The sequence below is a fragment of the Pararge aegeria genome, chromosome 2, assembly GCF_905163445.1.
Source record: "Pararge aegeria chromosome 2, ilParAegt1.1, whole genome shotgun sequence".
In the NCBI taxonomy this organism is placed as follows: domain Eukaryota; kingdom Metazoa; phylum Arthropoda; class Insecta; order Lepidoptera; family Nymphalidae; genus Pararge; species Pararge aegeria.
The window spans coordinates 12,187,869-12,214,078 of record NC_053181.1 but is presented as its reverse complement, the minus strand read 5'-3'; the positions used below and the strand labels follow the sequence as shown (position 1 = coordinate 12,214,078).

At 32.5% G+C, this 26,210-nt stretch overlaps 4 protein-coding genes across 8 annotated transcripts; 1 reads left to right on the top strand and 3 right to left on the bottom strand.

Annotated features, from left to right (window-relative positions):
* Nucleotides 1-400: 400 nt before the first annotated feature.
* LOC120634306 (methyltransferase-like 26) lies at nucleotides 401-3,831 on the bottom strand. Of its 3 annotated transcripts, none has more exons than XM_039904820.1 (3): nucleotides 3,708-3,831; nucleotides 3,361-3,585; nucleotides 401-1,350 (listed from the first exon to the last, which is right to left on the bottom strand). In XM_039904820.1, the coding sequence occupies exons 2-3, from the start codon at nucleotides 3,456-3,458 to the stop codon at nucleotides 711-713; spliced, it is 738 nt and encodes a 245-aa protein (XP_039760754.1). In that variant the 5' UTR covers nucleotides 3,459-3,585; nucleotides 3,708-3,831; the 3' UTR covers nucleotides 401-710. The 3 variants fall into 3 exon arrangements, with proteins under 3 accessions (XP_039760754.1, XP_039760745.1, XP_039760738.1); XM_039904811.1 differs by having other exon boundaries at nucleotides 3,361-3,641; nucleotides 3,743-3,831; XM_039904804.1 differs by having other exon boundaries at nucleotides 3,361-3,831.
* Nucleotides 3,832-4,496: 665 nt separating this feature from the next.
* On the bottom strand, nucleotides 4,497-13,654 carry LOC120632755 (GPI ethanolamine phosphate transferase 1). Of its 2 annotated transcripts, XM_039902748.1 has the most exons (12): nucleotides 13,347-13,654; nucleotides 12,650-13,105; nucleotides 12,447-12,577; nucleotides 11,464-11,669; nucleotides 10,683-11,184; nucleotides 10,434-10,609; nucleotides 9,915-10,102; nucleotides 9,280-9,503; nucleotides 7,920-8,113; nucleotides 6,721-6,828; nucleotides 5,188-5,379; nucleotides 4,497-4,787 (listed from the first exon to the last, which is right to left on the bottom strand). In XM_039902748.1, the coding sequence occupies exons 1-12, from the start codon at nucleotides 13,541-13,543 to the stop codon at nucleotides 4,539-4,541; spliced, it is 2,823 nt and encodes a 940-aa protein (XP_039758682.1). In that variant the 5' UTR covers nucleotides 13,544-13,654; the 3' UTR covers nucleotides 4,497-4,538. The 2 variants fall into 2 exon arrangements, with proteins under 2 accessions (XP_039758682.1, XP_039758693.1); XM_039902759.1 differs by lacking the exons at nucleotides 4,497-4,787; nucleotides 5,188-5,379; nucleotides 6,721-6,828 and adding an exon at nucleotides 6,854-7,683.
* A 514-nt stretch (nucleotides 13,655-14,168) lies between these two features.
* Nucleotides 14,169-25,994, top strand: LOC120634949 (ras GTPase-activating-like protein IQGAP1). 2 transcript variants are annotated; one of them, XM_039905861.1, is made up of 14 exons: nucleotides 14,169-14,208; nucleotides 17,029-17,282; nucleotides 17,674-17,751; nucleotides 18,776-18,920; nucleotides 19,052-20,131; nucleotides 20,236-21,068; nucleotides 21,159-22,012; nucleotides 22,310-22,535; nucleotides 22,725-22,889; nucleotides 23,202-23,381; nucleotides 24,173-24,313; nucleotides 24,448-24,598; nucleotides 24,752-25,145; nucleotides 25,266-25,994. In XM_039905861.1, exons 2-14 carry the CDS (start codon nucleotides 17,061-17,063, stop codon nucleotides 25,621-25,623), a joined length of 4,827 nt encoding a protein of 1,608 aa, XP_039761795.1. In that variant the 5' UTR covers nucleotides 14,169-14,208; nucleotides 17,029-17,060; the 3' UTR covers nucleotides 25,624-25,994. The 2 variants fall into 2 exon arrangements, with proteins under 2 accessions (XP_039761795.1, XP_039761787.1); XM_039905853.1 differs by lacking the exon at nucleotides 14,169-14,208 and adding an exon at nucleotides 16,758-16,946.
* LOC120630545 lies at nucleotides 15,368-16,219 on the bottom strand. Its single transcript, XM_039899802.1, has 2 exons — nucleotides 15,779-16,219; nucleotides 15,368-15,587 (listed from the first exon to the last, which is right to left on the bottom strand). Exons 1-2 carry the CDS (start codon nucleotides 16,129-16,131, stop codon nucleotides 15,368-15,370), a joined length of 573 nt encoding a protein of 190 aa, XP_039755736.1. The 5' UTR covers nucleotides 16,132-16,219.
* Nucleotides 25,995-26,210: the final 216 nt, after the last annotated feature.

The following is a 26,210-nucleotide window of genomic DNA, read 5'->3' as shown; positions in this document are numbered from 1 at the left end:
GATTATCATTTACGAGAATGCTGCATCGCTCGGAAATTAATGCAGAATCATGGCAATTTTATGAAACTTAACTATATTTGAATTTTTAAATATTTATGTCAAATAATATGTTTCATTATGCTATTTAACTGCGTTATTAAATCGAGATTGTTGAGATATCACTTAGTCTAGTCAAGTGATTCGTCTTTCTGGATGTATCAGTACACGTGAATTATTTGGTACGCATATTGTGATACGCCATAATGGATGCGACAAGACGTCAAAATTACAATGTTGGTATCCTCTTAGATAATCCAAGAGATTATCTAAGAGGATACCAACATAATATCTTGTACTGTAGTATTCATTTTAATTACACATCACGTAGACTTAATTAATAGCAGAATAAATAGGTAATATGTATTTACTAAAAAACATTTATTTAAAATGCAATACAAATAACTCCAGTTTAGATAGCTGTTACAATATTGTGCTAATTTGCTAATTGTACAAAATGTTAACTAAATACATGTCTGTCTTGAAAAATAATGGAAGATTTGAACCACTTCAAAATTTAACAATTAATAAATTCAAAAATACTGCCTTATAAAATGAGATGCATAAGTAATTGATAATTAATAAAATTACAAAGCTCTCCATTATACAATATTATATAAGTAAATGTAAACACTGCCAAAAATGTAATACTATAATATCCCTGAAAGATTTGCTTAGTCTTTTTTCCATATCAACGTCATGTTGTTAGCTGGCATTTCAACAGTATCTATTAGCGACAAATTATTCTCATCTCCTAATTTAATTAAATCATTAATGTCTCGAATACCCCATAAAGGATTTCTTGATCTTAATGAAGCATGAAATGAAATGTTACTTTGTGGTGTTATGATACCATCCTTACTGTATGGTCCATATGTAATCATAAGTGCCTCAGGTTTCAAGTAAACTCCAGCATTTTCAAATAAACCAATTGTACATTCAAAAGGGCTAATATGAATCATATTAGCATTAAACATATAGTCAACAGAACCTTCTTCAAATCCATAGTATGATAATTTGTTTTGAATGTCTATAAATATTGGCTGAATGATATTATTTGTAGGACAGCTTGAAGCATAATAAGATATACTCTTGAATAAAGTTTTATCAACCTCAGATGGTTGAAATTTTACACCAGGAAAATGAGGTGCAAAATGTGATACATGTTGACCAGTTCCTGAGGATATCTCCAAAAATAAAGGACTTTCATCTTCAATTTGGTCTGTATCACTGATAATGAACCTTTTTAAAACTTGTAGTATTGGATCTTTATTCCTTGAAGCTGCTGGGCTTATCAATTTTTCATCAGTATATCTGCAAGACATTAATCAGTTTAATTATAACATTAAACAACCATCACAGCTTTAATTAAACAAGCTTGTACCAGTTAAAGAGTATAAGCATTGCAATTTTAACGTTTCTTACTATAATTTCAGGTATACCTTTATGAATATTAAAGTAAAAGATTTTCTTTTTTTTGTTCGTTTGAACAAACAAATTTCTGAAAATACCAGTGAGCAACAAAAACCTCTTTTGACTTGATAACTTATATAATTTAATTATTTTAAATAGGGTGAAAGTATGTATTTAAACAGGTAAATCAATATATCAGGATTTGCTAAAAACAGGTGAAATAGAAAATTAATCTTTGTTGGTTAGTATATCGCCTATGAAGAGTGCAATGCAATGTAGTGCGTTAAGAGCGCAATGTGGTGCGTTAGGCCACATTGCATTGTGCATTGAAACCCAACAAAAATTATGCAACGGACATAGTCTTGGGGAAACACTAGTAGAGGATTAGATTATACATAGAGCATTAGAGATTATACATGCAGCTTGTGTTTACTACTACTGCATTGAGTACATCTTTAAATAAAAAGGTTTGTAGCTCATAAAATCTACACACACCAGCATATTTAGCGGAACACAAAAAAAAGGTTTGATATCAGTATCATATAAGGTTGCTGGCTGGTTTAAAGGTCATTTAATTTAAAAAGAAATATTTTCAAAAAAAGAAAACAACTGAACATCACATTTAATGCAATTGTTTTAATTCTATGCAAATACACCTTATCTGGAGCGAACTTAGAGTATTTTTTCCTTCTGAGTTTGATTTAAAATTTCATTGAAATACTGTTTCTGTTAAATTTTATTAAACGCGTACCTTTTTGGACAGTTGCGAAGAAATGGTCAAACCTACAGAGTGATATCCAGAGATTTTCTTTGACCAGTTTCAACGATCCATCGCAGTATCCAACGGTTCAGGGAGGCCGGTACTTTTGTGAGAAGAGCAGGACAAGACAGAAAAAGACGCACTACGAGTAGGGATGATCATTTCATTCGGCTTCGTGTACGTAGCTACCGCCGATTGGCGGCCGTCCAAACCAGAGTTAGAAGCAGTGCGGGGTGTTACCGTATGTGAACATACAGTACGAAGAAGGTTCGAAGAAGCTGGTTTGAGTTCATTTGTGCCTGCCAAGGTTCCAAGGCTCGAGGTAAATCATCGTAGAAACAGGTTAACTTTTTCTCAGGAACATCAACTTTGGAATGCGGCCCAATGGAGTAAGATATTGTTTAGTAATGAGTGCAGAATTCTATTAAATCAAATTGACGGCAGGTAAAGAATATACAGACCCAAAGGAGAACTATACATTCAGACAAATTTTTAAACTACAGTTGCATACTGTGGTGGATTAATAATGGTTTGGGCAGACATTTGTTTGGGAGCTTACACAGGCTTCATAGTGATTGATACAGGGAGTCTGACTGCAAACTGCTATAAAAGAGAAGAAAATGTTGTACTGTTTGCCCCATATATCGATTATGATTTTATGCAAAATAAAATGCTTGGCCGCATACAGCTCAGGTAACTCAAGCTTATCTTAATGATATAAATATCAATGTTATAGAGTGGCCGGCGAGATCACCGGATATGAACCCTATAGAGCATGTTTGGGACATGCAGAATAGAGACTATCCAGAAGACCATTGATAACATCATTCTCAGTATGCCTAGACAGGTAGAAACTTTAATAAAAGAATGTGGAGGAAATACGCGATATTAATCACCATTTTTCCAATTTAATTAATTGTTATTTTAATATTAATTTTCACTTTTCCGGGTTACATGAAAAGTTCCATAATGTACCATTTTTCACAAATACCCTTTACTCGCAAAATCTGTTCTTAATGTGATCTCATTTTAAATGATACTTTAAATAACAAAAGAAGTGCAGTAGTTAGATTTTAAATTAAAACCGTATTTTTTTAATTATGGACTTCCGCTAAATATGCAGGTGTCTATATGTTGTGGCTCCAACTTACCCTTCATTTTCTTGACTGATGGTACAACCAATTTCATTAGTCTTCGACATAGATCTATTTATTAAAACTCTTACAATAGCACAAAATCGTCTGGTCATATGTTGTTGCACCGTATATTTTACAAATGAGTTAACATTGAATTAAAGAAATAATAATTGTTTTCCTCTTCTATTAAAACTTTCTTGGTTTGAATGATCGTCAATTATAATCTTCCCTTAACTGTATCTATTAGAAAATTAACCACAACCAGGTATTTAAGCCAAATTTTGTCAATCACAGAACTGAAATATTTATTAGCTTTCAATTGTAACTATTGAAAAGTATGGAAAACACAAAAGCAAAAGTACTTAGCAAATTCCATAGGCAAGCGAGGCAGACTCACTGAGCAGTGAGAGGAGCTGAAAGCGAAATTCCAATTTTTTGCTTTATTTTCAATAATATAATTATTGTCAAGTGCCCGTAATATTCTGAAGACCCTGAAGTTGACAAATGACATTTATATGCCATTGGTTTTTGTTTTTTTTTTATTTATTTACGGCCATGGATTCGAGTCTTTTAAGGCCTCCATTGGTTTCTGAATTGTACCTACCCACAGACCTAGAATACTCTAGATCGTGTATGTTGTGTTCATATTCTCTGTAATCGTGGCTAGGCCCGGCCCGGATGTCTATAATTTTATATTTACTGTGACAAGGAGTAGGGCACCTTCTTAAGAAAAACACATTTTTCCAAGCTACTTGACACTGGCAAAGTACATTGTGCTGTTTTGGCACTACGAAAAGCCATAAATCAAAAGAAGAAGAAGAAAAACACATGCATGAGTTGAGATAAATCATTATAATTTCCATTTCCGTATAATTATTCCAGTTATAATAACTAAACATAAGATTTGGGAAATAAAACGGTAGAACTGTTAACTACAACTTATTAGTTTCAAATAATTCCACTGACCTTACTACAGAGGCCAGCAGTCATTACGCCCATTAAAGTAAAGGGTTTTCTAACGCATTCACTATTGGCGACAGGTGATTCGAACAAATAAAAATCTTATCAGTCGAGCCATGTTTGAGTACTTCCGACAAATGATGCACGACATTTGATTTTATAAACCTGCTAGGTCAATAAAAAACAAAATATACACAAAATATTTTATTTATAAATTCCAAATTAACCAATAGTTAAACATACTTCTTCCTATTTTTTAACAGACTAAGTATTATTGAATTGTGTATTTCAATTTCAGTTAAAACTTTTGCAATTTGATTTATCATAACAATAAATAAAGTAATCACTTGTACAATAATATATTGAGATATAGATGTACCTATCTCAAGCCAACTGCCTGTATTTTTTACATGATAGAGCATGTGGAGGCCCATTATATTTGAAAATATCAGCACTATTATGTTTAAACCTCCGGAAGGAGCCTGAAAAAACAACAAATTGTTTTTTTTTAAACATCAGTGAAATAAAATTATAGGTGTTTATAACAAATATGACATATCTTAAAATACTGAAAAGGCAAAATATTGAAAAATAGCACTACTAAAAAAATCGATCAATTTAGTTTATTGTTATTTAGTGTGCTAGCAGCAATTGGCAAATTAGCACCACAGCAAGAAAATATAAAATTGATGATATCTATAAATATACTTATGCCAATCCCCTAGTTTAATGGAAGATCTTTCTTTAATCTTTAACTTTCATTATTTAGACCTATTTAGTGAAACCCTTGCCTGCCACTATGAAATTTCCCAGTAATGTTTTAAAAACGCGTGCTACTTTTACTAAAATAACTTACTGCAATAGTAAATGTCTTTGTCTTACCTTGGTTAAATATTGAATCGCTCTGAAAGAGCAAGCGACGCTTAAAAATGGAGAGAGCGTTTTTAATAAAATTAAACCAGTCATAATAAAAGGCTGAAACGAAGTAGTAAAACATAACACCCATCTAACTTCAAATGAATTGAGTGATGCTATGTTACCCGTGCCAAAATAAGCTAAAATTATATATAACGTCTGGAAATATAGTTAAGAGATCATTGATAAATTGATATTTATTAGATCTATAATATGCGACCGTAGAACTAGCTAGCAGAGACTGACCAACTAACAAATATTAAACTAGCAACAAAACTTGTATCAATGTAAAAACAACTATCTGTTTCAATTGTTTATAATATAACTAGCTGTTGCCCGCGAATTCGTCTGAGTTTGATTTTGTTTTTTGATGTGGCATTAGATTTAGTTGTAGATCTAAAAAATTAAAGTATTTAGTATCGCTAAGCCTTAAATGAGGGGTTTGCTGCTGTCCGCAGTTTGCGCAAAATTATACACATATTATAACCTCTATAGTACAAAAATAATTATTTAAATCGGTTATAATTTGTCGGAGTTATGGTGCAAAATCGTCAAACACTCATCCCCAGCTTAATGTCGGGATAAAAGTATTCTATATTACTTCTAACACTTCCAAGAATATGTGTACAAAGTTTCATGAGGATCGGTTAAGTTTTTTAAGCGTGAAAGCGTAACAAACAAACTTACATTGACATTTATAATATTAGTAGGGAAGTAGGGATTTTGAGACAGATTTCGTCTGGGGCAGTACCACGCATATTTCAGCTGCCAAGTAGCGTTGCTGCAATCCGGTCTGAAGACTGAAGAGCGTGGTTGCCGGTGTAATTACACACAATACGAGGCTCTACGCCTACGCTTCGCCTCCGTTTGATGGACACAGGGCGGCACTTTGTCGAACGTGTAACTTCAAGGCCTCGCGAAGTGTTGCTCTGTTTATAAGCAAATTTTCCACTTCCGTGGCCTTTCAATTATCACTATAAAAAGACAAAAATAAACATATCGATCGCCATATATATAGTTGCAGATAGTTACAGATGCAAGTTGAAGCACGAACATTGTGGTTCACGCATCCATCAACACTCATTAGTATAAATTCGATACACAAATACACCATGTATTTGTGTATCTCCAACCCACGAATGAGGCATAAGTGATAGTCTTTCTTACAGGGAATACGAATTCGATCCCCTGCACGCATCTCTAACTTTTCAGAGTTACTCACTCGGCCAGTTGCCCAATTTGCACTTGGTCAGTGTGGTAGACTTCTGCCTAAACCCTTCTCATTCTGAGAAGAGATCCGTACTCTTTAGTGGGCCGGTAATGGATCCATAATGATGATGGTGGGGCATCCAATGTACCGATCTTGACAAAATTTTGCATTAGCTTGCATCGATGGACCTAGATGGACCTAAGTACCATAGACTTAATTAATGCCTATAAATATTCATCAGTCATTTCTCTAGTTAATTTTCCATCCAGACAGATTTTTGAAAAGGATACAAAGAAAAAAGCTCTTCTGAAGTCTTGACTGTTGACACTGCGTTCTAAAACAGATAAAAGTTTTTCGGCATTTGAGCCTGTTTCCTCTCCAAAGGTACACTCCGCTATCTGTAAAATTAAATTACGACGATCAGAAATGTTTATACAAACAGTAGATGTATTGTTCGCTTGTGTTCCGATTTCCGACTATTATGGACCAAAATTGAAGATGGGATTGTGATACGATTTATTTTTACATCTATTTCTTCTTTAGTCTTCCACCACTGCTTTGTCCTTTCACTAAAACATTTAACCTTCTTTTGAAACTATATTTTTGTTCCTGACCTGACACTGTTTCATCAACCCCGCATCATTCTATTGTTAAAGTGCCGGCCAATATCGCCGGCACGCCGGCAATACTCGGATTTCTCGGGAGGCAAAGGTAGCGTGATGCTAAATAGGATGTACCTTTCCTCAAGAATTGGGCTACAAAATCAAAGGAAGATTTTTCGAGTTTAAAGCTTTCATACAAAAATGCAAAAAATATTATACAATTTGCTTTATTTCAGTCGATAAGTAATTATGCACAAAAGTACATAATACTAAAATATATAAAAGTGTAAGCGAGGTAACCAAGTAATTTAAATCGTTAGCGGAGACAATATTATGACAGACGATATAATGGTACAATTTGATCATTTATCAATGATTTTGGTTTATTTCAGTATAAAAATTAATTGAAAATTTTAGTAAATTTATTAGCTAAATCCAAAATACTCATATTTTGCTCTAATACCCTCGCCACTTGTAAATACACGCTGTGTATTCACTGAAGTAGTGCTGTCCTTTTTACATCGGTTCATTAAAGGATAGACCTTAAATTTAGTTTAGCTTATAGATTTGATTACAACGCATTACAACAGTAGATTCGAGTTAGCACCACCAATGATAAAATATGTGATTTTCCTTTTCACACTGTATCCCCTGGAAAAGGACAGTACTATTTTAAAATCTGACCATTAAGTTGATTTTAGTGATTTACGTGCAACAGAATTGGCAACACTGTCTTACACAAATTTCTGACTACAATTGACACCACTGTGTTCTTGAAACAGTAAACTAGGATACTGCTATGGAAACAGTAAACTAGGATAGTGCTTCTAGCTATGATCTTAAAATGAAATATGAACCAACTTTATATCTTTTCAATATATATTTACCTGAACATTTCCTGAATTAATAAGTTTACTCTCAATAAACATCCAGCAATTCACATTTAATATCAAAGTAACCATAAACAATCCTTCATGTGCAACAGATAATAGAAGATAAAAGTTGAGAATTGCTGTGTTTATTCCCAAGAGGCGATTTATAAACTTTTTCGTGTACAATAGTGGTATCAGTGGAAGCGAGACTGAAACAAGAAAAGATTTATAATACTATAATTTTTTTTAAATAATGCTGGCTGCTTCAGTAGTTTCCTGTAGAAAAGGACAGAGCACTTTATAGATATGTTAATTTAGGGATTTATGAACAACAGAATTGGCACCAGGTTATCCAAATATATATAAGAGAAAACCACTGACTCACTAACTCACCGACTAATCACGAGATCTCAATAATTATATAGTCTACAAACTTGAAATTTGAAAGGTTTTTAGGACGTAGGTGTAAGCTAAGAAACCGTTTTGTGAAATTAAAGATTGTGTGAAAGTCATATGTTTTTTTAATTAGAAACCAGCTGAGAAGATGAAGTAAAAGTGGGTTATCACTTAATTAAGGTGGTAAAACTACGACAATAGCATATAGCATAAACAGATTTTTTGAAACTTCGTTTATTGAAATGAACCGCGATATATTTTTATAACCAACGACAAGGTGTGTCCTAGGAAATTTGCCTCTACGCGAACGAAGCCTCGGGCATCTGCTTAAATCACCTTGAGGACTACTAACTTTTAGGAGTTTTAAACAGTATTTTTTAGTATAAACTTGAGACACTAAAAACTAAAACGTCACACTCAGACAGGAATACATAATTTCTGTCTGAGTGTGACCTGATTCCGACGTTGAGATAGGCGTAGGCGGTCCTGGGATTTCTTTTCACATTAAAAACTTCAAAGAATTTTTCATTTAAAGTAATAAGGGGCCATAAAATATGTGAGATGTTTAAAGGGGGGCAGGGGGTTGAGTCATATCTCAACTAATCTTATTATTTAGTTTTAATTTAGTTTTATTTATTTTTGACATGTATTTATTTTAATTGCATTTAATTTTATGTCGTAACTGATCTTAAATTTTATGGGTAAAGCCTGAAATAAATGATTATTATTATTATTGTCGCAATTCAAAGCACGAAGCAATTTTTTTTTCTTTTTACAATAACAATCCAATGCGTTTACGTGCGAATCCCACATTTTGAAAAATCTCACGTGAGATTGGGGGATGGGAGAGGGTGTTGAATAAAATCTCACGATATCTCACCAGGGGGGAAGGGAGGGCAGAAAATTTTAAAAAACACCTCACGTAATTTTCCTCACGCCCCCTAAGTAATAGTGTAACAAAATTGATAGAGGATTATACCTGATATAATCCAACACACAGATTGAAGACTTTGAGAAATAGGTAAATTTTCTCCAAACCATTTTGATTGCAAATGTATAATTTGAAGAGATACTGCTAAAGTAAATATCTGAATAACACTTATAATCAACTCTCTCGTTACATCTTGATCTTCACTATTTGGCAACAAAGCTTTCCAGATGTATAAACTGTGTATCAATAACCAAATTATTCCAGCAGCAATACTGAAAAAAATAAACAAAATATAAACACTAATCTGATTACTATTATAACAATATACAACGTGTAAATCAAAACTGAAATAACACTTCAAAGGCGTTAGAGGTACATTATGTAAGGTGTAAGGTGTCTCTTGAGACTTATCTGTGAAACCGAAAACCTAATAGTTTTTGAGTAAACCACCGCCACAGTTTTTAATAGGAACGCGTTGCGCGAGTCGGTCTTTTATTTTCGTTAGGGTTGTCATAAGTGAACACTTTTCTGTTTTGAATTAGTTTGTAAGGAAAAATTAATATGCTTCCTTTGATTTAATATTTTTACAGGGTGACTCCTTACGATCCATACTTATGCATTCTTCAATATTATTTCGTAATGCTGTTGCATGTTGTATATAAATATAGTTTAAATTTACTTACACTAATTCAATACAAGTATTTTTTCCTATAACAGACATGAATGAAAAAATACTGAGTGAAACACATCCGACAGGCCACGCAATGCACACCGACTTTGGCAAATTTTGTATTGACGCTGAGAAAAACGGCCACAAACTCATGCCCAACAGCGGAATACTCAACACCCATCTGTGTGTTAGCGCTAAGCCCTAAAAGCCAAAAATGCTAAAAATAACAAATCTATTGAGTCAAACAAGGTTTTCAAGCTTAATAATTAAAGAAAACATACTAAGCTTATTATATTTAAGATTTGATAATAATCGTTAAAGGCCTTGCCCCAGCAAATAAGCTCAAAATCTCCCTCTCTCTTTCCTAATAATCACAATCTCAAGGAATAAAACTGTGCCCATTAGTGGGAATGTTAGTATACGATTATTAAAACTAAATTAATTTCTATTCCATAATAGAGTCAAAAGAAATTTTAAACAGATATTTAATCTCAAACAAATAATTTGAAATGCATGATCAAAGAATTCTTACCAAAGCAATAGATCCTAAAGTATAACAGAGTATTTCTATGCCCAACAAAAATATTCTTCTCTTGTTTTTCAATACGTTCAGAGTCTGGATCCATAGATTGATAGGTGTTAAAGCATACAACCATAAAAATATTGGCATCAAGAAGTAAATATAATACTGAACTGGTAAACTTTGAACTGAAATATTAACGATTATTATTAACCAGATGCTATATTATTTAAAATATTTAACTCAAATTTAAATCCATACCATATATCATAAGAGATAGCACCATCATTACAATTGCAGAAAATACTTTCATAGCTACATCTATAGTTTTAGTTGTATTTACTAAACTATGACTTTTATTTCTTGGCATTTCTATCTGGGCAAACATTTTTTGTTTAACTAAAACCCTAAAAAGGCACAATATCCAGCCTATAAATGAAAGAGTTACTGTAATAAGTAATGGTTTTTGGTAGTAATTATGATAATACGTAAGACCACTTAGACTCAAGTGTATTATTTCTTCACTAAGTTTAATAACTTTATCATATTTCTCATCCTCTAATAATTTTTCTGTAATGCTAATAATCTCGCGAACTTTCTTTCCATCAAATGGTTCGAAAGGTTGATACAGTATTGAAATTACTCTGGCTTCAACATCTAATCTCTTTTTATTATATTGTGATATCATTTGTCTGCAATTACTGTAAATTGCTTTAGCTTTGTTTGGCAGTGACATTTCAAGCAATCCAATTGGTAACTGACCCTAAAAACAATAGTTAACATTTATTACTAAGAGTTTATGTACCTATATTAAATTTTAAATTTTCCTTAATGTTGGCACAAATTATAAATGTCATACTGCCATACAATATCAGGTAAGTATACATTCATCAACAAATCAAATCATCGCAAATCGTAAGTGTCATACAATATCCAGATATGGTTCAAAAATAGATTTACTAGGGGTAAATGACAATGATAGTATATCTGCAATAGGAATCTAATTAAATTACTTTTATATAAAAACTATTAAGATACATACAATTGAATTCACGGGTACAGGTATAGAAAGAAAAGTTGCCATCAGGGGTGTTAAATCTGCTTGATTTATGTCATATCGGTTCCCAAAGGACATTGAATTTGTTTCAGGATCTAGTTGGTTCACATTGTCTTGTATTGTCTGTACTCCTGCTCCCCACAACACATAAGGAGTCTTAGTTTCATCATCATCACCTGTCCCATGTGAACCTGTAATTTAATGGAGTTATTAAATAATGTGTGCAAAATATGGCAAACAAAAGTGTGGGTCTGTAATGGGTTGAAAATGGTAATACAAAGACCTGATCCACTTGCTTCGCAGTTGTTTGAGCAGTATGCATGAAAATACACATTAAATTTTCTAATTTTAGGAGAGTTTTTAAGTAAGAAGTTTATTAGTCAACAGTAGTGAACATAATACATGATTAGAAATTTTAGTTATTTAATTAACTTGTTTATTTACACAAGTAAATTTCACAACAAGCTTTTATATAATTTACATTATGAAATGATATCATAGATTGATAGTAAAAGTTTATGTTTATCTTTTAAGCATATTTAAATAAAAGTCAATTTATTATATATATTTATTTATATATAATAATTTTAAATGTTTTTTTTCTTTTCATTACCACCCAAAACCCAAGACAATGACCCAAGACATGTCTTGGGTCATTTAAAATTATATTTTTAAATGTAAAATTATATTTTTAAATGTAATTATAAATATATTTAATTATAAATATATGTAATTATAAATATGTATATATTTTTAAATGTAATAATAATTATAATTTTAAATGTTTTTTTACTTTTAATTAATTTTTTAATTTTAGGTATCACTACTCATTAGCTGGTTACCCAAGACATGTCTTGCAACTGTATATTAGGGAAAATGGTGACCCCTTGTCATAGCTCCTAGCTCTCCTTAAATAAAATACAAAAGGGTTTAAAATGAGTATTACCTATTATCATCTAGGTACTTACCCCAGTCAGTCATGCCATGGTCAGAGGTCATCAAAAATGTAGTCTTACCATCATCATTGTAAAAGTCTTTTATAATTTTTTCAATTTCTTTGATATTTTCATCAACAAACTTTATAGTTGTTAAAAAGTTTCTGAAAATGATAATATTTTTACACAATTTAAATGAAATATAAAATAAATTTAAAAAAAATTTAATAACTTACTTTGTTCTGGGTTTATGAGTATGACCGGATGTATCAGTCCCTAACAGATGTAGGAAAAAAACGATTTTTCTACTTCCTAACTTTTCTCTAAGGTTGTCATCATAATTTGCTTTGTGAAAAAAGTTTTTGACTCTTTTAAAGACCCAGTCATCTAGCAATGTCGTATTTTTATCTGAACTAAAAGATTGCTCATATGGGTCAAATTTCTCAATAAAAATATTATTTTTCACAGCACCCTTTGTGAATATATCCACAATATCATATGTCCCCCAGCACCATGTGTATTCACTTTGATTGAAAACAGAGTCAAAGTCTACTGGGTTTTCTTTCCAGCCTTTTGCTATAGCTGATGGATCTTCATAAAATCCTGCAATTATGGCCACATGACCCGGCCTAGATTCTGTTGGTACTCTGGTCTGTGAAATACCCCACCTGCCATGATTATTTGCCACAGATCTAGAATCAATATAAAAATTAAACACTTAACCATAGGTTATAACACAACATAGTTATAATTTTATGAATGCTAATGTTAACAAAGCCTACTCCTCTAATTCTATGGCATGTATTAATAAACCATCATCAAACATTTTACTTGTGTATAATATTGTTTATGTAATTATTCTATTATGTAATTAAAAGTACTTCAAGCTAGAAACAGGTTTTAAGACAAACTCAAACACCTGTTCTTAGTTACCTGAGGTATGGCATAGTAGAGTAATTTACAAATGATTCCGCCCTTAATCCATCAACAACAAACAGAACTAAGCGATCAGCAGGTGCCTCGTGGAGTGGTTGATACATGTTGGCATTATTTACAATTGGCGATTTAAAATATATGTCAAATATCGAAAACAAAAACACCAAATGTATAAATATTCCAATAACAAACATTTTTTTTTTTTTGACTCAGAAATCTGTCTAAAACTCAACGTACTTAAACGGCTATTTAATTAAGGTAATATTTTATTCACTTTATTCAATCAGACTAAAGTTCAGGGTTATTTATTTATATAAATCGTACAAACATCTTTCTAACATATATTTGAAAATAAAAAATTGATTTGACCATTTTAACTATACTATATATTTCATGATATAAATCTTTTTTTGAATTTTATAATATTCTTGTCGTATTTATCACAATTCAACTAACTACACCTCCCTAACAAAAAGCTTAGGGAGTTTTCAACAAGTATCGAAAGTATTCTTAGTTTAATCATTTATCTTAGCTCTACTTTTCTTAGGAGTATGGGAAGCAAATCGAAATCAAAACTCAACGCTTTCCATATTCTATGACTAAAATAACTCAACATATATCAAATCAAAACATGTCAAAGATGACATATGTCAACTTACTTTTTTTTATTAATAAATTTGCTTTTCAGCTCCGGGGTTTAACTTTTTACGAGAACTTGAACTTACTCAATGCACAGGCACCTTAGACAAGCACAGACCTTGCACACATCTCGCGTAGCTATTATAGTCGTTCTCGCTCGGAGATTAAAAGGTGTTGAAGAAAAACTAAGTGCGTATTATAAACGTAATTATAAGAAAAGGTATTGTTTATTTTGTAGAATGCAAGATATTTCTGTTTGTTTTTTTAAATATTAAATTTAAATTGAAATTCATTCATTATAAGTAGGCTTGCTCCATAAGCATGTCAGAAATGTTAAGTCCGTCTATTTTTGCTGACTCGATCACAAACAGATAGATATTTAAAGTAACAAACTATGTCTTTTCATTAAGTAATTAGAACACTTTGTTTTAATTTTGTCTGCGATCCGTACTGTACGAGGTTAAAATTATTATACTTCTTATTCAAAGAATATAGTAAGTTTTATACAATAAAATAAATACTTAAAACCAAACCTACAAAATGACCAAACGACTTATGAATTAGTAGTATAATTTGGCATCATCTCTTATTTTTCCTATTGATGTTGCTATTGTTACAATTATTTTAAATTGGGGTATGAAAAAAAGAATTACATTGAAGAATATATGATGACTAAAAGTTTAAAGTTTTTTGTTTTGAAAAAATTAGATAAAACAACAGGTGCACTGCTATGGAAAACAATAGGAGCACCATCAAATATTCAAGATGAAAGTCGTATGGCGTGTTCAATAGGACGTTTATTGTCCGCATTATTATTTTTTTAAACATAATATCTATCTCCAGGGAATAACTTTTTATTTTGCGGAAACTGGGTTTTGCAAGGATACAAAGTTTCCCATATCACAAGGATACTAGCTATCTATCGCAAATGCACAGGCAGGCAAACTTTAACAAACAAATAGTCAATCGAAAATGACCGTTCCAGACCAAGTACGGTTTCACCTTACCCGTTAAACATTTGAATCACTATCACAAAATGACTCATTCCTACTCATTTTATAATCCAGAGATGTAATTATTATTGATTAACTTGTAATTGGCTATACTTCATCACTTTATTTTCATTTTTTATTTTCTGTTATTAGCTGTAAGTTTTCCTGCACAATAAAAAAAAATGATGTGTAGTAGCAGCGCCAAAAAATAGTCGATTGCGCTGGGTGAGCAACGTTATTTGAAAGCTAACTTTCAAAGTTTAAGGTAAACTCCAACCTTTTCAACTAACTTTCAATCATATTATTTTAACTTTATGTATGTCTTTTATGTAATGAATAAATAATTGAAAAAAGGATTAAAGTAATATTTAATCATGCTAGAATTAGTTAATTTTTATTAACGACTCCTACACAAACTGTTAGCAACTGTAATAATTCCATTTCTTGAGTTCTTTTCAAATTGTCCAACAAAACATTGCATGATGTTCTCTCTTCAGATAACTCTTCACCAGTAAATTCTAAAGTTGCGTAAAGGCGCTGGACTTGACCAGCGCTTAGCCATCCTCTCTGACCAGGATCAAAGCTTTTTATCACAGCCTCCAAGTGCCTAAAATATTTTAAATTAATCTATAAATATCATATTTAAGATCGTATAAGATAATTACGATACATCACGAGCTGCTATTAATAGCAATTAGCGTCAGTGTTTACATGTGTGTGTGCGTGCGTGCGTGCGCGCTGTGTGTTGTGCGTGCGCGCTGTGTGTTGAGTGTGCGCGCCTGTGTATGTAGTTATCACCTTTTTTCATAAAGTACTGGTGCCACTCCATGTCCTGCACGAAAGAGCATACAATCATCAAGTAATTTTTCGAGAAAAACAATAGGACTTTCTGGTAAATGAGCTAATATCATAGCAAGAAAATATCGAATTAACTCTGGAATACGATATTCTCGAAGATAATTTTCTGTTCTTGCAACAGTACTAAGCATGTACTGTTTTCTTGCTGGAATTACACCTTTTTCACTTGGGGTGGTAGGTGCTGGCACGCTATCGTCGCACACACATTTACCAAGGGGTAATGCTTGATGATCAACGTGTTCTTGATGATCTTCAATTTCGTCTTCTTCCATTTTAATTATACCCAATAACATAAATAAATAATCAAAATAGTTTAAAATTTATTGACTTGCTGACAGGAAAAACCATAAGAATTATTGTTGGTTGACACTGAAGCATATTAAATGGTTGATTGACAGTAAACAGTAAAATTGATAAAATCAAGAAGGTAATATATAATATTGTTACTGTGGAATTCATCCTTGTTCATTGTATCTTTGCCATGGTTCTATCACAGTACAGTAAAATCTTGTTATATACTTCAAACTAAAATAGAAAAGCCTTTACTTTTTTGAGTTTTCTTAATGGATAATTACATACGTTTAAGAACATTGTGGAAAACTCTCAAGCGCGCAGGTTTCCTCACGATGTTTTTCTTCTCCATTATAGCAAGTGATATTGTACCTGCTTAAACAAAGCCAACATACTTCTCATTCTAAGAAGAGACCCCGTATTGAGCCGGTAATGGGTTATTATGGCCTAATTTGTACCTAGCATATCTTAGCATATTGACCTCTTTGTAGATTTAGTTAAGTTAGTCAGTGTTGACTCTGGGGAGCTATTTGAATACTTAGTCTGTAATAAAGACCACGATCAGGTCCTTTATCTGTGTGCACAAAAATATACTGTTCTATGTCGATGACCAACCGTCAAATATTTTTAAAACTTGAAAAAGTTGTTTTGTTGACTTGTAGCAAAATATTGGTCCTCTTTGTCTCTAATCATTATTGTGAACAAGTATCAAACATTTAAATTGCAAGTGTGAATGCATTTCTATTTTTTAATGTAGGTTAAACTAAAATCATGGGAAAAGACGAGGGAGAAGTGCTAATTGGAAAAATTGACGATTGTAAGATTCATCCTTGTTTTCAGTTTAAAAGTGTTTAAAATGTTGCAAACTAAGTGGGTAAAGACAATTTTGAATTATACAGGTGATGCAGAGGTTCATAAAACTGCACAGGAAATGGATATCATCAGACAAAGAACCATTGCTTATGAGTATCTTTGTCGACTGGAAGAGGCTAAAGTCTGGTTGGAGTCTTGTCTTAAAGAAGTGCTTCCGCCTGCTACAGCATTTGAGGAAAGTTTGCGCAACGGTGTCCATTTAGCAAAACTAGGAAATTTCATAGCTCCGGATCTTCTACCAATAAATAAAATTTATGACATTGACCAAAGACGCTATAAAGTAAGTTAAATTCATAGTTCTCTTAGTAATCAACCAAGTAGTTAACTATACATATATTTAACCACTAATTAATAAAACAATACTTAGCATATTACGAATGACAACATCACATCCATGGTTCACCACCAGCGTTGGCCATAATTTGTGATGGGTTTGTTTGGTAAAAACTTATATGCCAGCAATCCATGAATTTGATGTCTACCTTGAACCTCTGAATGGGTTAAGCATTAGTTCTAGCCTACAATACCCTCATTGGAGCGGCCATCTGGTCCATCTTTGGTCCAAAACTATTTAAAGAGAAAGGACACTGACAATAAACCAAATAAATAATTTAAAAATATGTATTAGGCTTATGGATACATTTTTACATATTTCAATTATCTTCATGCAGGTAATGGGTTTGCAATTTAAACACACCGACAATATTAATAAATTTTTACAAGTTCTCAAAAGAACAGAACTCCCAGTGGTAAGTTATTTTCCATCTATTAAACATTTAGGAATATTTATTTAAGAAGATAAAAACAATTTTATTCAGATGAGGTGTAACAGTTTATAATAAATAAAACTTTGTTTAAATTATATACTGTAGCTTACCAGTAGTAGAAACAAAGTCTTAATTGCTGAGTGATACATTCAACTTATAGTGGCTGAAGAAGCATCAGAACCATAGGAGCAATCAATCAATTTAGAAATAATTAAATCCCAAATTAGCTATGACAAGTTGAACCCTGGACTCCCACTCCAAAGATCGCAGTGCACAGCACTGTGCTATAGGTTATAATTGGAAACAAATATTCTTAATGATACTTTATATTTGTTACTTATCTGAATTTAGGTACTATATACTAAGTTTTGATAGTATGTCAAGATTTTTTTCCATATTTTTTTAATTATTGAAAAGTACAAAACATAAGTACTCTTTATCAATGTTGTAGTTATATAGCACCTGGGAGACAAATTGGGAAACTGCATTTTCTTCACGGGATGTGTTTTTGTTAAATAAATAATGCAGTGTAAACACTTTACTGTGTGTTATCTTAACTAAAATATTTTTTTGCATAGACATTTATGTCAAAAGCAATAGACAAAAGTAAAATAAATAAATAAATGAGTGGGTTTCTGTATTGATATAACAGCTTTCCCTGACCAAAAGATAGATACATTAAGATGCATTATGTAAATTTTTACTTTACTGGTAAAATTTATTGCTGGCTTGCTTACTTTATAACCAAATCCCAATACCTACTAAGAGACCAATATAATTAAATATCTATAAATAAAATAAATATGGAATATGGTTATAGCATGATTTCAGTGATTTTGAAGAAAATGTCCCTTAGTTTTAGTAGACTTGTTTTGGTTACAACATATCTAATTGTTACAATTGCTTGTTTTGGCAAATGACTTTTCACAATGTTTTGCATATATACAATAATACAGATTTTCACTAAGTAAACAGTGTATTGAAGTGTAAATACGAATATTCACAGACATTTCAGCCTGAAACAACAGATATCTATGACAATAAAAACATGCCAAAAGTAATTTATTGTCTTCATGCTTTGAGTTCGCATTTATTTAAAATTGGCAAAGCACCTTTGATTCATGATGTCTTTGGAAAAGCAGTTTTTACTGGTAATTATTATTTTATTTATTAAATTGTCTAAAAATAAATTACATTAAATTAAGAAGCAGAAAAGTTTGTTTGGCAATGATTGCTTAGTTATTATTTATAGTATCTTAACATACCTAAAATTACATTTTAGATGAACAATTGGATTCAGTTTCTAAAGAGCTACAAAAATGCAAACATCCACTTCCAATGTTCCAAAAGATTAGTGGGATTCTTTCCCATAATAATGAACCTGAAAATTCAGCCACTCAGAATGCTTTGATTGAACTTAACAATTTGTTGGATTCTGAAAAATCCATTACCCACGCATTATTCAATCCTAATTTAAAGATAAAATATGTACAAAATTATCTGATTGGTGAATATAAGAAAGTACTAAAAGCAGCAAAGTATGAAAAAATTCAAGTAGCCCACAATCATTCATTAAACGATAGTTATGTGCCTGATGAATATGATGAACTTTTAACTATAGTCGAAATACAAGGGCACATTACTGCTACCAATTACAAAGCTTTATGGAAAACTCTATGTATTGCGTGTAAGAATAATGATGTAAGCAGCTTGCATAAAATATTTACTGAGGAATGGGTAAAAATTAAAAAATACGATCGTAACAATTTAGATTTTTACTGTGACGTTGTTATGGAAATTATTGAATCATGTAAAGATATTGATGTTGAAAGCATAACAAATTGGCACAAAATTTTTCAAAATATAATCAACGATGGAAACAGGAAGTCACTTGAGCACACTGAACATAAGAATGCAATTTCCCGTGTCAATAAAGTATTGGATGAGGGTACCCCAGAAGATCTTTATGAGGCGCTAACAAGTTCAAAGCTTGGTTTGAATTTTAACATAGATAAGTATGCTACCCCCCTATTGTTTGAAGAAATGAGATTAGAAAAATGTGAGTTAGAAAAAAATCTTAATGAAAGTGAAATAGCCGCCTCTGCATTATATTTGATTGCTGTTGCTAAGGTTTCGGAATCAGTTGAAAGGGGAGATGAAGTAGCTGTTTGGAATGCTTTAAATTCAAGACAGATACAATTAGAAACGCTCAGACCACACTGCCGACGCCGTTATTTATCTGCGTTAGCAACAGCTTTACAAGTAAAAGTTAGGGAGAAGTGTGAATGTCCTTTACTTACACTTGAAGATATAAGAGACAGTATTGACATGGTCAATATGAAAGATGACGATAACGATGAATGTAAGTGTTTTTAAATTATTAAATATTTAGTTAACAAACATAATCATATTTGCAATTTTAAATTAATTGTTAGTCAATTTATTGAATGAAATTTTGTTTTACAGTGGTTGAAATAATTGACAATATAAATAGAGCTGTTGCAGAAGAAAATTTAGATAGTTTAATACTCTTATTAAAAAATTCATGTCTGAAATTGCCATTGACGTTGCACAAAGAGGAGTATCATCTGTATATGAGAACTTTAAAAAAACAGTTGCTACAAAAGAATTCTGAAAATCTCTGGTTTGACGATATTGTTAACGCTATTAGTGAAGTTAACAATGAATCTTTAAAAGCAAAAGAGTTGACTGATGCAATAGTACAACTTAATTTAGCTATTGTGAAAAATGACGTAAATGAGTTTTGGAAAGCCATGACATCCACCCAACTATCTAGCTTAGGTATTGTCGAAGGATCATGCAAAGATGTGTATTTTCAAATGTTTTCTAGAGCTTTAAAGAAAAAGGGACAGCACATTTGTCCATGGATTGTATGCCATACAGAAGCAGGAAATACTATATACATTGATGTAGAGTCATACACCTATAGTTGGACTACTCCCAAAGATTTTGTTCCTTATGCCCGATACTTGACAAAAAAAGACATTAAAGCCGTAATCGAAAAGACTAACAAGCATCACATTAATGCCTACAGGCAAAAAGTTTTAGAGAAATCCATCACAAGATTTCAAGCATATTGTAGGGGTTACTTAACGAGACAAAAAGGCAAAAGGCTGAAGTTCTTTAGGTATCACACTGATTATGTTATTAAGATTCAAGCGTGGTGGAGGCGAGTTATGATTCAAAGGAAATATGCAACACTGTTCAGAATGAAGGCTATAGAAGCAAAGCTTAATAGAGAAAGGAGGCAAAACCCTTGGGCATGGTATAAATCTCAGGTACGTACGTACACAGTAATAATTAAAAGAAATCTATTGTTGATCTACAAAAAATCAATACACATTTAAACGTAAAATTCATTGTTTCAGGAACAGAAAATTATAAAAATTCAAGCTCTTTGGAGAGGCATTCGTGCTAGGAACGCATACATTTCGCTTTTTCATTCGCCTAATCCACCTTTACGTGTAGTTAAAAAGTTTGTCCCCATGTTAGACTTCACTACTGAAGACTATGACAGAGAGATAGAACTACAAAGCCTGAAATCAGAAGTTGTTCAATCAATACGTAAAAATCAAGAGCTTTCTAAACAAATTGACGATATGGATCTAAAAATAGGTCTACTGGTTCAAAATCGCATAGCTTTGCAAGAGGTCGCGGCTCATGGTCTGAAGTTAAACAATTTAGTGAAACATAACACGACAACTTTAGTTTTAAATCGAAGCGGTAAAGGTCCTTTTATGACAGTTTCCACTGCTGTTAAAGGTTTGAAATCATTAACAAAGGAATGTAAACACCTATTAGATGGTTACCAACATTTGTTCTATTTATTACAAACAAATCCTACGTACTTGTCCAAACTTTTATTTTGTATACCACAAAATAAAACAAATTCTTTTTTACAAAATGTCGTATTGAGTCTTTACAACTTTGGAGCGTACGCGAGAGATGAGTATTTACTGTTGAAACTGTTTAGATTTACTCTAGAAGAAGAAATAAGTTGCAAAGTCGTTAAACCATTCGATATAATAGCGTCTACTCCATTGGTTTTAAAGATGGCTGTTAGTCTGTCACGACAACTTTCTGGTTTAAACAGCCTCGAAACGATTATAGGACCATTGGTGGAAATGATTATACAGGACAAAGATTTGAACATAGAAACGGGACCGGTGGAAATATACAAAGCTTGGAGGAATGAAATGGAAATGACGACGGGACAAATTTCGTAAGTTTCATTGTTAGTTTTTTTAACATCGCGGACTAGAGAATATCGCGTGATACTACTGACAAGTGACAAGCCAGCTTCATTCACTTAGTACCGGTAATCTAAAAGTTGTTTTCCTGAATAGAATTATATCTTTTTTGGTGTTACAATGCATTCCTAGACAGGAGGAGACAAGGAGACGTTCTAAAAATTATGCCAAAACCAAGAAGATATTTTGTAACGAACCCAGAGAGCGAGATTAAATAGGAGGAGGATGATGTTGTAATGCAGTCGCTATATAATAGGGCTTATTTTCAGAAAACTCCCACATACTGTGTCACAAGAACAAGCTCTGACATACCCAGAAGTTAAGTCGCGTTTGGACAAAGCACTTAAACAGCTCAAATCTGTTGTGATCATATTTTTGGACAAAATAACTAGTTCAACGGAACTTATACCTTTTTGTATAACATACATGGCGCGTGTTTTACATCGCTCATTAACTTCCAAATTTCCCCATACACCGGAAAAAGATGTTTTAAAGGTAAGCTTTGGATAACCATCTATTGCCAATTTTAAAATCATTAAATAACGTAGTGTTTTCCTGTACAAAAATTCAGTAAGTTCGAATGCATTCCTAAATTTATGCTTATTTAGTTTATGATTAATACTTAGCGCAAAGCAAAAGAATTAAATAAATAAATAATTTATTAAATGAACTGTTCGCTTTTAGGTGATAGGTAATTTGGTTTACTATCAATTTTTTAATGCGGCTATAGTGGCGCCTGATGCTTTTCATATTATAAACATGCCGAATGGCGCCAGATTGACGACGGATCAGCGAAAAAATTTAGCTTCTGTAGCGAAAATTCTACATTTCTCGGCTGCTAAAAAAGGAGTAAGTTTCTTTAGATATTTTTATGATACTCTCTAATGGATATTTTCGTCATTTGCGAAAGAGCCGACCAGAAATATATAATATATGCTAATTTGGAAGTTCTACCACATCTATAAAGATAAATAGTAATACCATACATTTTGTTTTGTACAAATGTATGTAGAAAACAAAATGTATGTAAATGTAATATATTTTTAATGTAGCCTACCATATACCTACCTGCCAACAGAGCTGTATACCAAGAGTAATTATATTCCGTAAATAAACATCTTTGTAGCACCAGAAGCGTTTGCAATTTCTATTTAATTCCAGTTTGGAGAAGAGTCCAGTCACCTGCGCTGTTTGAACCCGTTCATAGTGGAATGCCACGAGAAGATGAAGGAGTTGTTCCGGCGATGCTGCCGCGGGCCCACGCTCGAGGAATACTTCGCTGTGGATGAGTACACGGAAGCCACTCTGCTTCACCACCCACACATATATATTACGGTTCAGGTTAGTTCTAATGCGATTCTCAATTCATAGTAGACGCCTCGAGACGAATTTTTGTACCGCAGAGTTACGTTTTAGGAATATTTCGACAACACGATTGTGGCTTTTCTTTACCAACCACACATAATATATATATCAATTTCACAATCTCAATATTTCTGCCTAAATTAGCCCTCCATTCGCATTACTTTAGATGCCAGGCTCCTCGTGTCATCTAAAGTGCACAAAATTAAGAACATAACATTAAGCAGTTGACCGTAATTACATTACCTGTAATGTTCTAAGCGTTCACCATAAAATGGGAAAAAAATCGGAGGTAGCAAAATTCCGCGGTTGTAAAATGAGACGTGTGTGGGGCGTTTTCACTGTTTTTGGACACAACGCACTTCATACAATAATGGCTGTATGAGGATTCTGTATGTTCTTGATTCAATGCTAAAGAGTTTTTCTGCTGCCTGAATATAGCTGTGGACGCGAGATGATGCAGCGCTTGCTGTTTGTAGGTCATATTTTATGAGAGATTATAGTGTTATACTGTCAATATTTGCACATTTTATAATTTTGTCTTCAATACCTGTCTTATTACATTTACTCATTTTTGCATGAGCAATTCAATTTTATTCTTTGATTTTACCCTAATTCTCTGATGTTTAAATTGTCATTTTTATGTTACACAGCCAATTGCAAATCTATCAAATAATGTTTTACTTTAAAATTACTTTTAATTACTTTGCAGAACACTCGACTTGTTTATGCCGTATAACACTTTGTTTTGAATAACCTTATATTCGCAGGAAATCGTCGATACACATGCTCTACTCATAGAATACCAAGACATACTAGCGCCTGACCCAACTGATCGACTAAACGAACTACTTGATGATTTGGGTGAAGTACCCACTGTTTCACAACTGGCTTCCCGGGATGTTCCTTCAGTATGTATATTAGTAGTAATTATGAGGAAGTTACCTTCGGCTTTGTAAATTTTCGATGGAAATATTATTTATATACTGCTACTTCAACTTGTGAATTACATGCAGTATTTTATTCTCTGACTATATTTTTGTAGCAAATGGGAGAAGCCGAAGAGAACGCGAAATTAGAAGTGTGTCTCGCGCTCGTTAACAAATTCCAAGCGCCAACAGATGACATGACTGATTTAAACAAACTCTTCATCAAATCGAAAGAGTTATGTGTTGCAATCATCCCGTTTTTAAATGGTATGTATATAAGGTGCCTTGAAGAAGTAAATACAGTGTAGTTTACTTAACTAGATCACTTTCATTGATAGGTTTGCGATACTAGTGTACACTTAGAGGTCAGTGCATGTGGGTAACAGTACATAAGGTTTTATTGCTCTTGTTCCTTTCTAGGTGAACATCTATTAGAAGCCTTGTGCATTGGCACTACGAGAGCACAACAGGAACAATACCGGGAGAAAGTCCAGAAACGCATTTACTCTGGTCAAGCACGTCCTGACGAAGCGATGAGCTTACGCGAACACATTGCGAAATTACGTCGCAACCTGCAAATGCTCGAAGATGAAGGTTACGTGACGCGCGAAGATGGATATCAAGCACTTATCACATCCATAGCCCTCGATCTCTGCAATAAAGGGAAATATAGGCAGGCGCAAAGAAGAGCATTAGCAACCTTGTCCCGAACGAAACTCAGCTTGATGGAAAAGACAAAGTATTATGAAGAGAAGTGCAAGTCGTATGACCAGTACATAAAGTCCTGTTTGGCTAACCTTCATGCTGGAAAAAGGTTTGTATAAAGACTAATCGGGCAAATACCCTTAGCTACTGCATTTTTTTATCCTTTTTATTAAACGAATTAACTATTATTTATTTATTTCCATTACTATATATTTTTTCTCTTTTATAGAAGTGTACACGCGTGCCTGAGATCAGGAAAAGATATTAAAAAAATAAAGTCTAAATTGACGATAAAATATTCTGCTGCAAAGCTTTTGGAAAGAGGAGTGTTACTAGAAATTGATGGACTCGCCACCTCTCAGTTCAAGAATGTGCAGTTCGAAATTACGCCAACGAATCACAACGGCGTTTTCACTGTCAAAGGGAAATTCATGGGCGTAGAAATGGAATCTATCGAAATAGATATTCAAGATCTGTTACAGAAGCAGTATGAAGGCTGCTCCATTATGGACATGTTCGGAAAAGCGAAAATCAACGTAAACTTACTTATTTTTTTGTTAAATAGCAAGTTTTATGGTAAGTCATAAGTATAGTTTAGGTTGTTGTAATTTATTTACTTTGATATCCGTAAATTATTTTATGATTATTTTACAGTAATGAAAGCTTAGCTAGATTTCTACAGGAAATGCAAGATAATAATTATGAATTAAGTATGTGGATTTTGTGGATGTGGATTTGGATCGCCTTTCTTGGTTTTTTGACTAACATATAAGTATGCTTTGTTTGTGATATCTTGAAGGATCCTAAACATGATTGTGATGTGTAATATATTTTAAAGTGACCAAGAAATTTCATCTTATTTAGAATTCAATGATTTGTTTGTAGGTCTTAAAGCTTTTATAATTTTTATAAGGCCTATTTTTTTTTTATTATTAAGTTAATACCAAATATTTTTGATGCAGAATTTCTTTAAAATTGTAATAAAATGTACCTATTTTTTACCAAATACTTAGTAATATTCTTATTTTATAGGTAGCAGGTATTTATGAGATAAGTATTTTGCTTATAACTGAAATGCTGAATAAGTTTTATTATTATGGGAACCCATATTTTAGAGAAAGAAGCACTTTTAATAACTCATCAAAAAGTATTTTTTCCCACATGTAACACCACT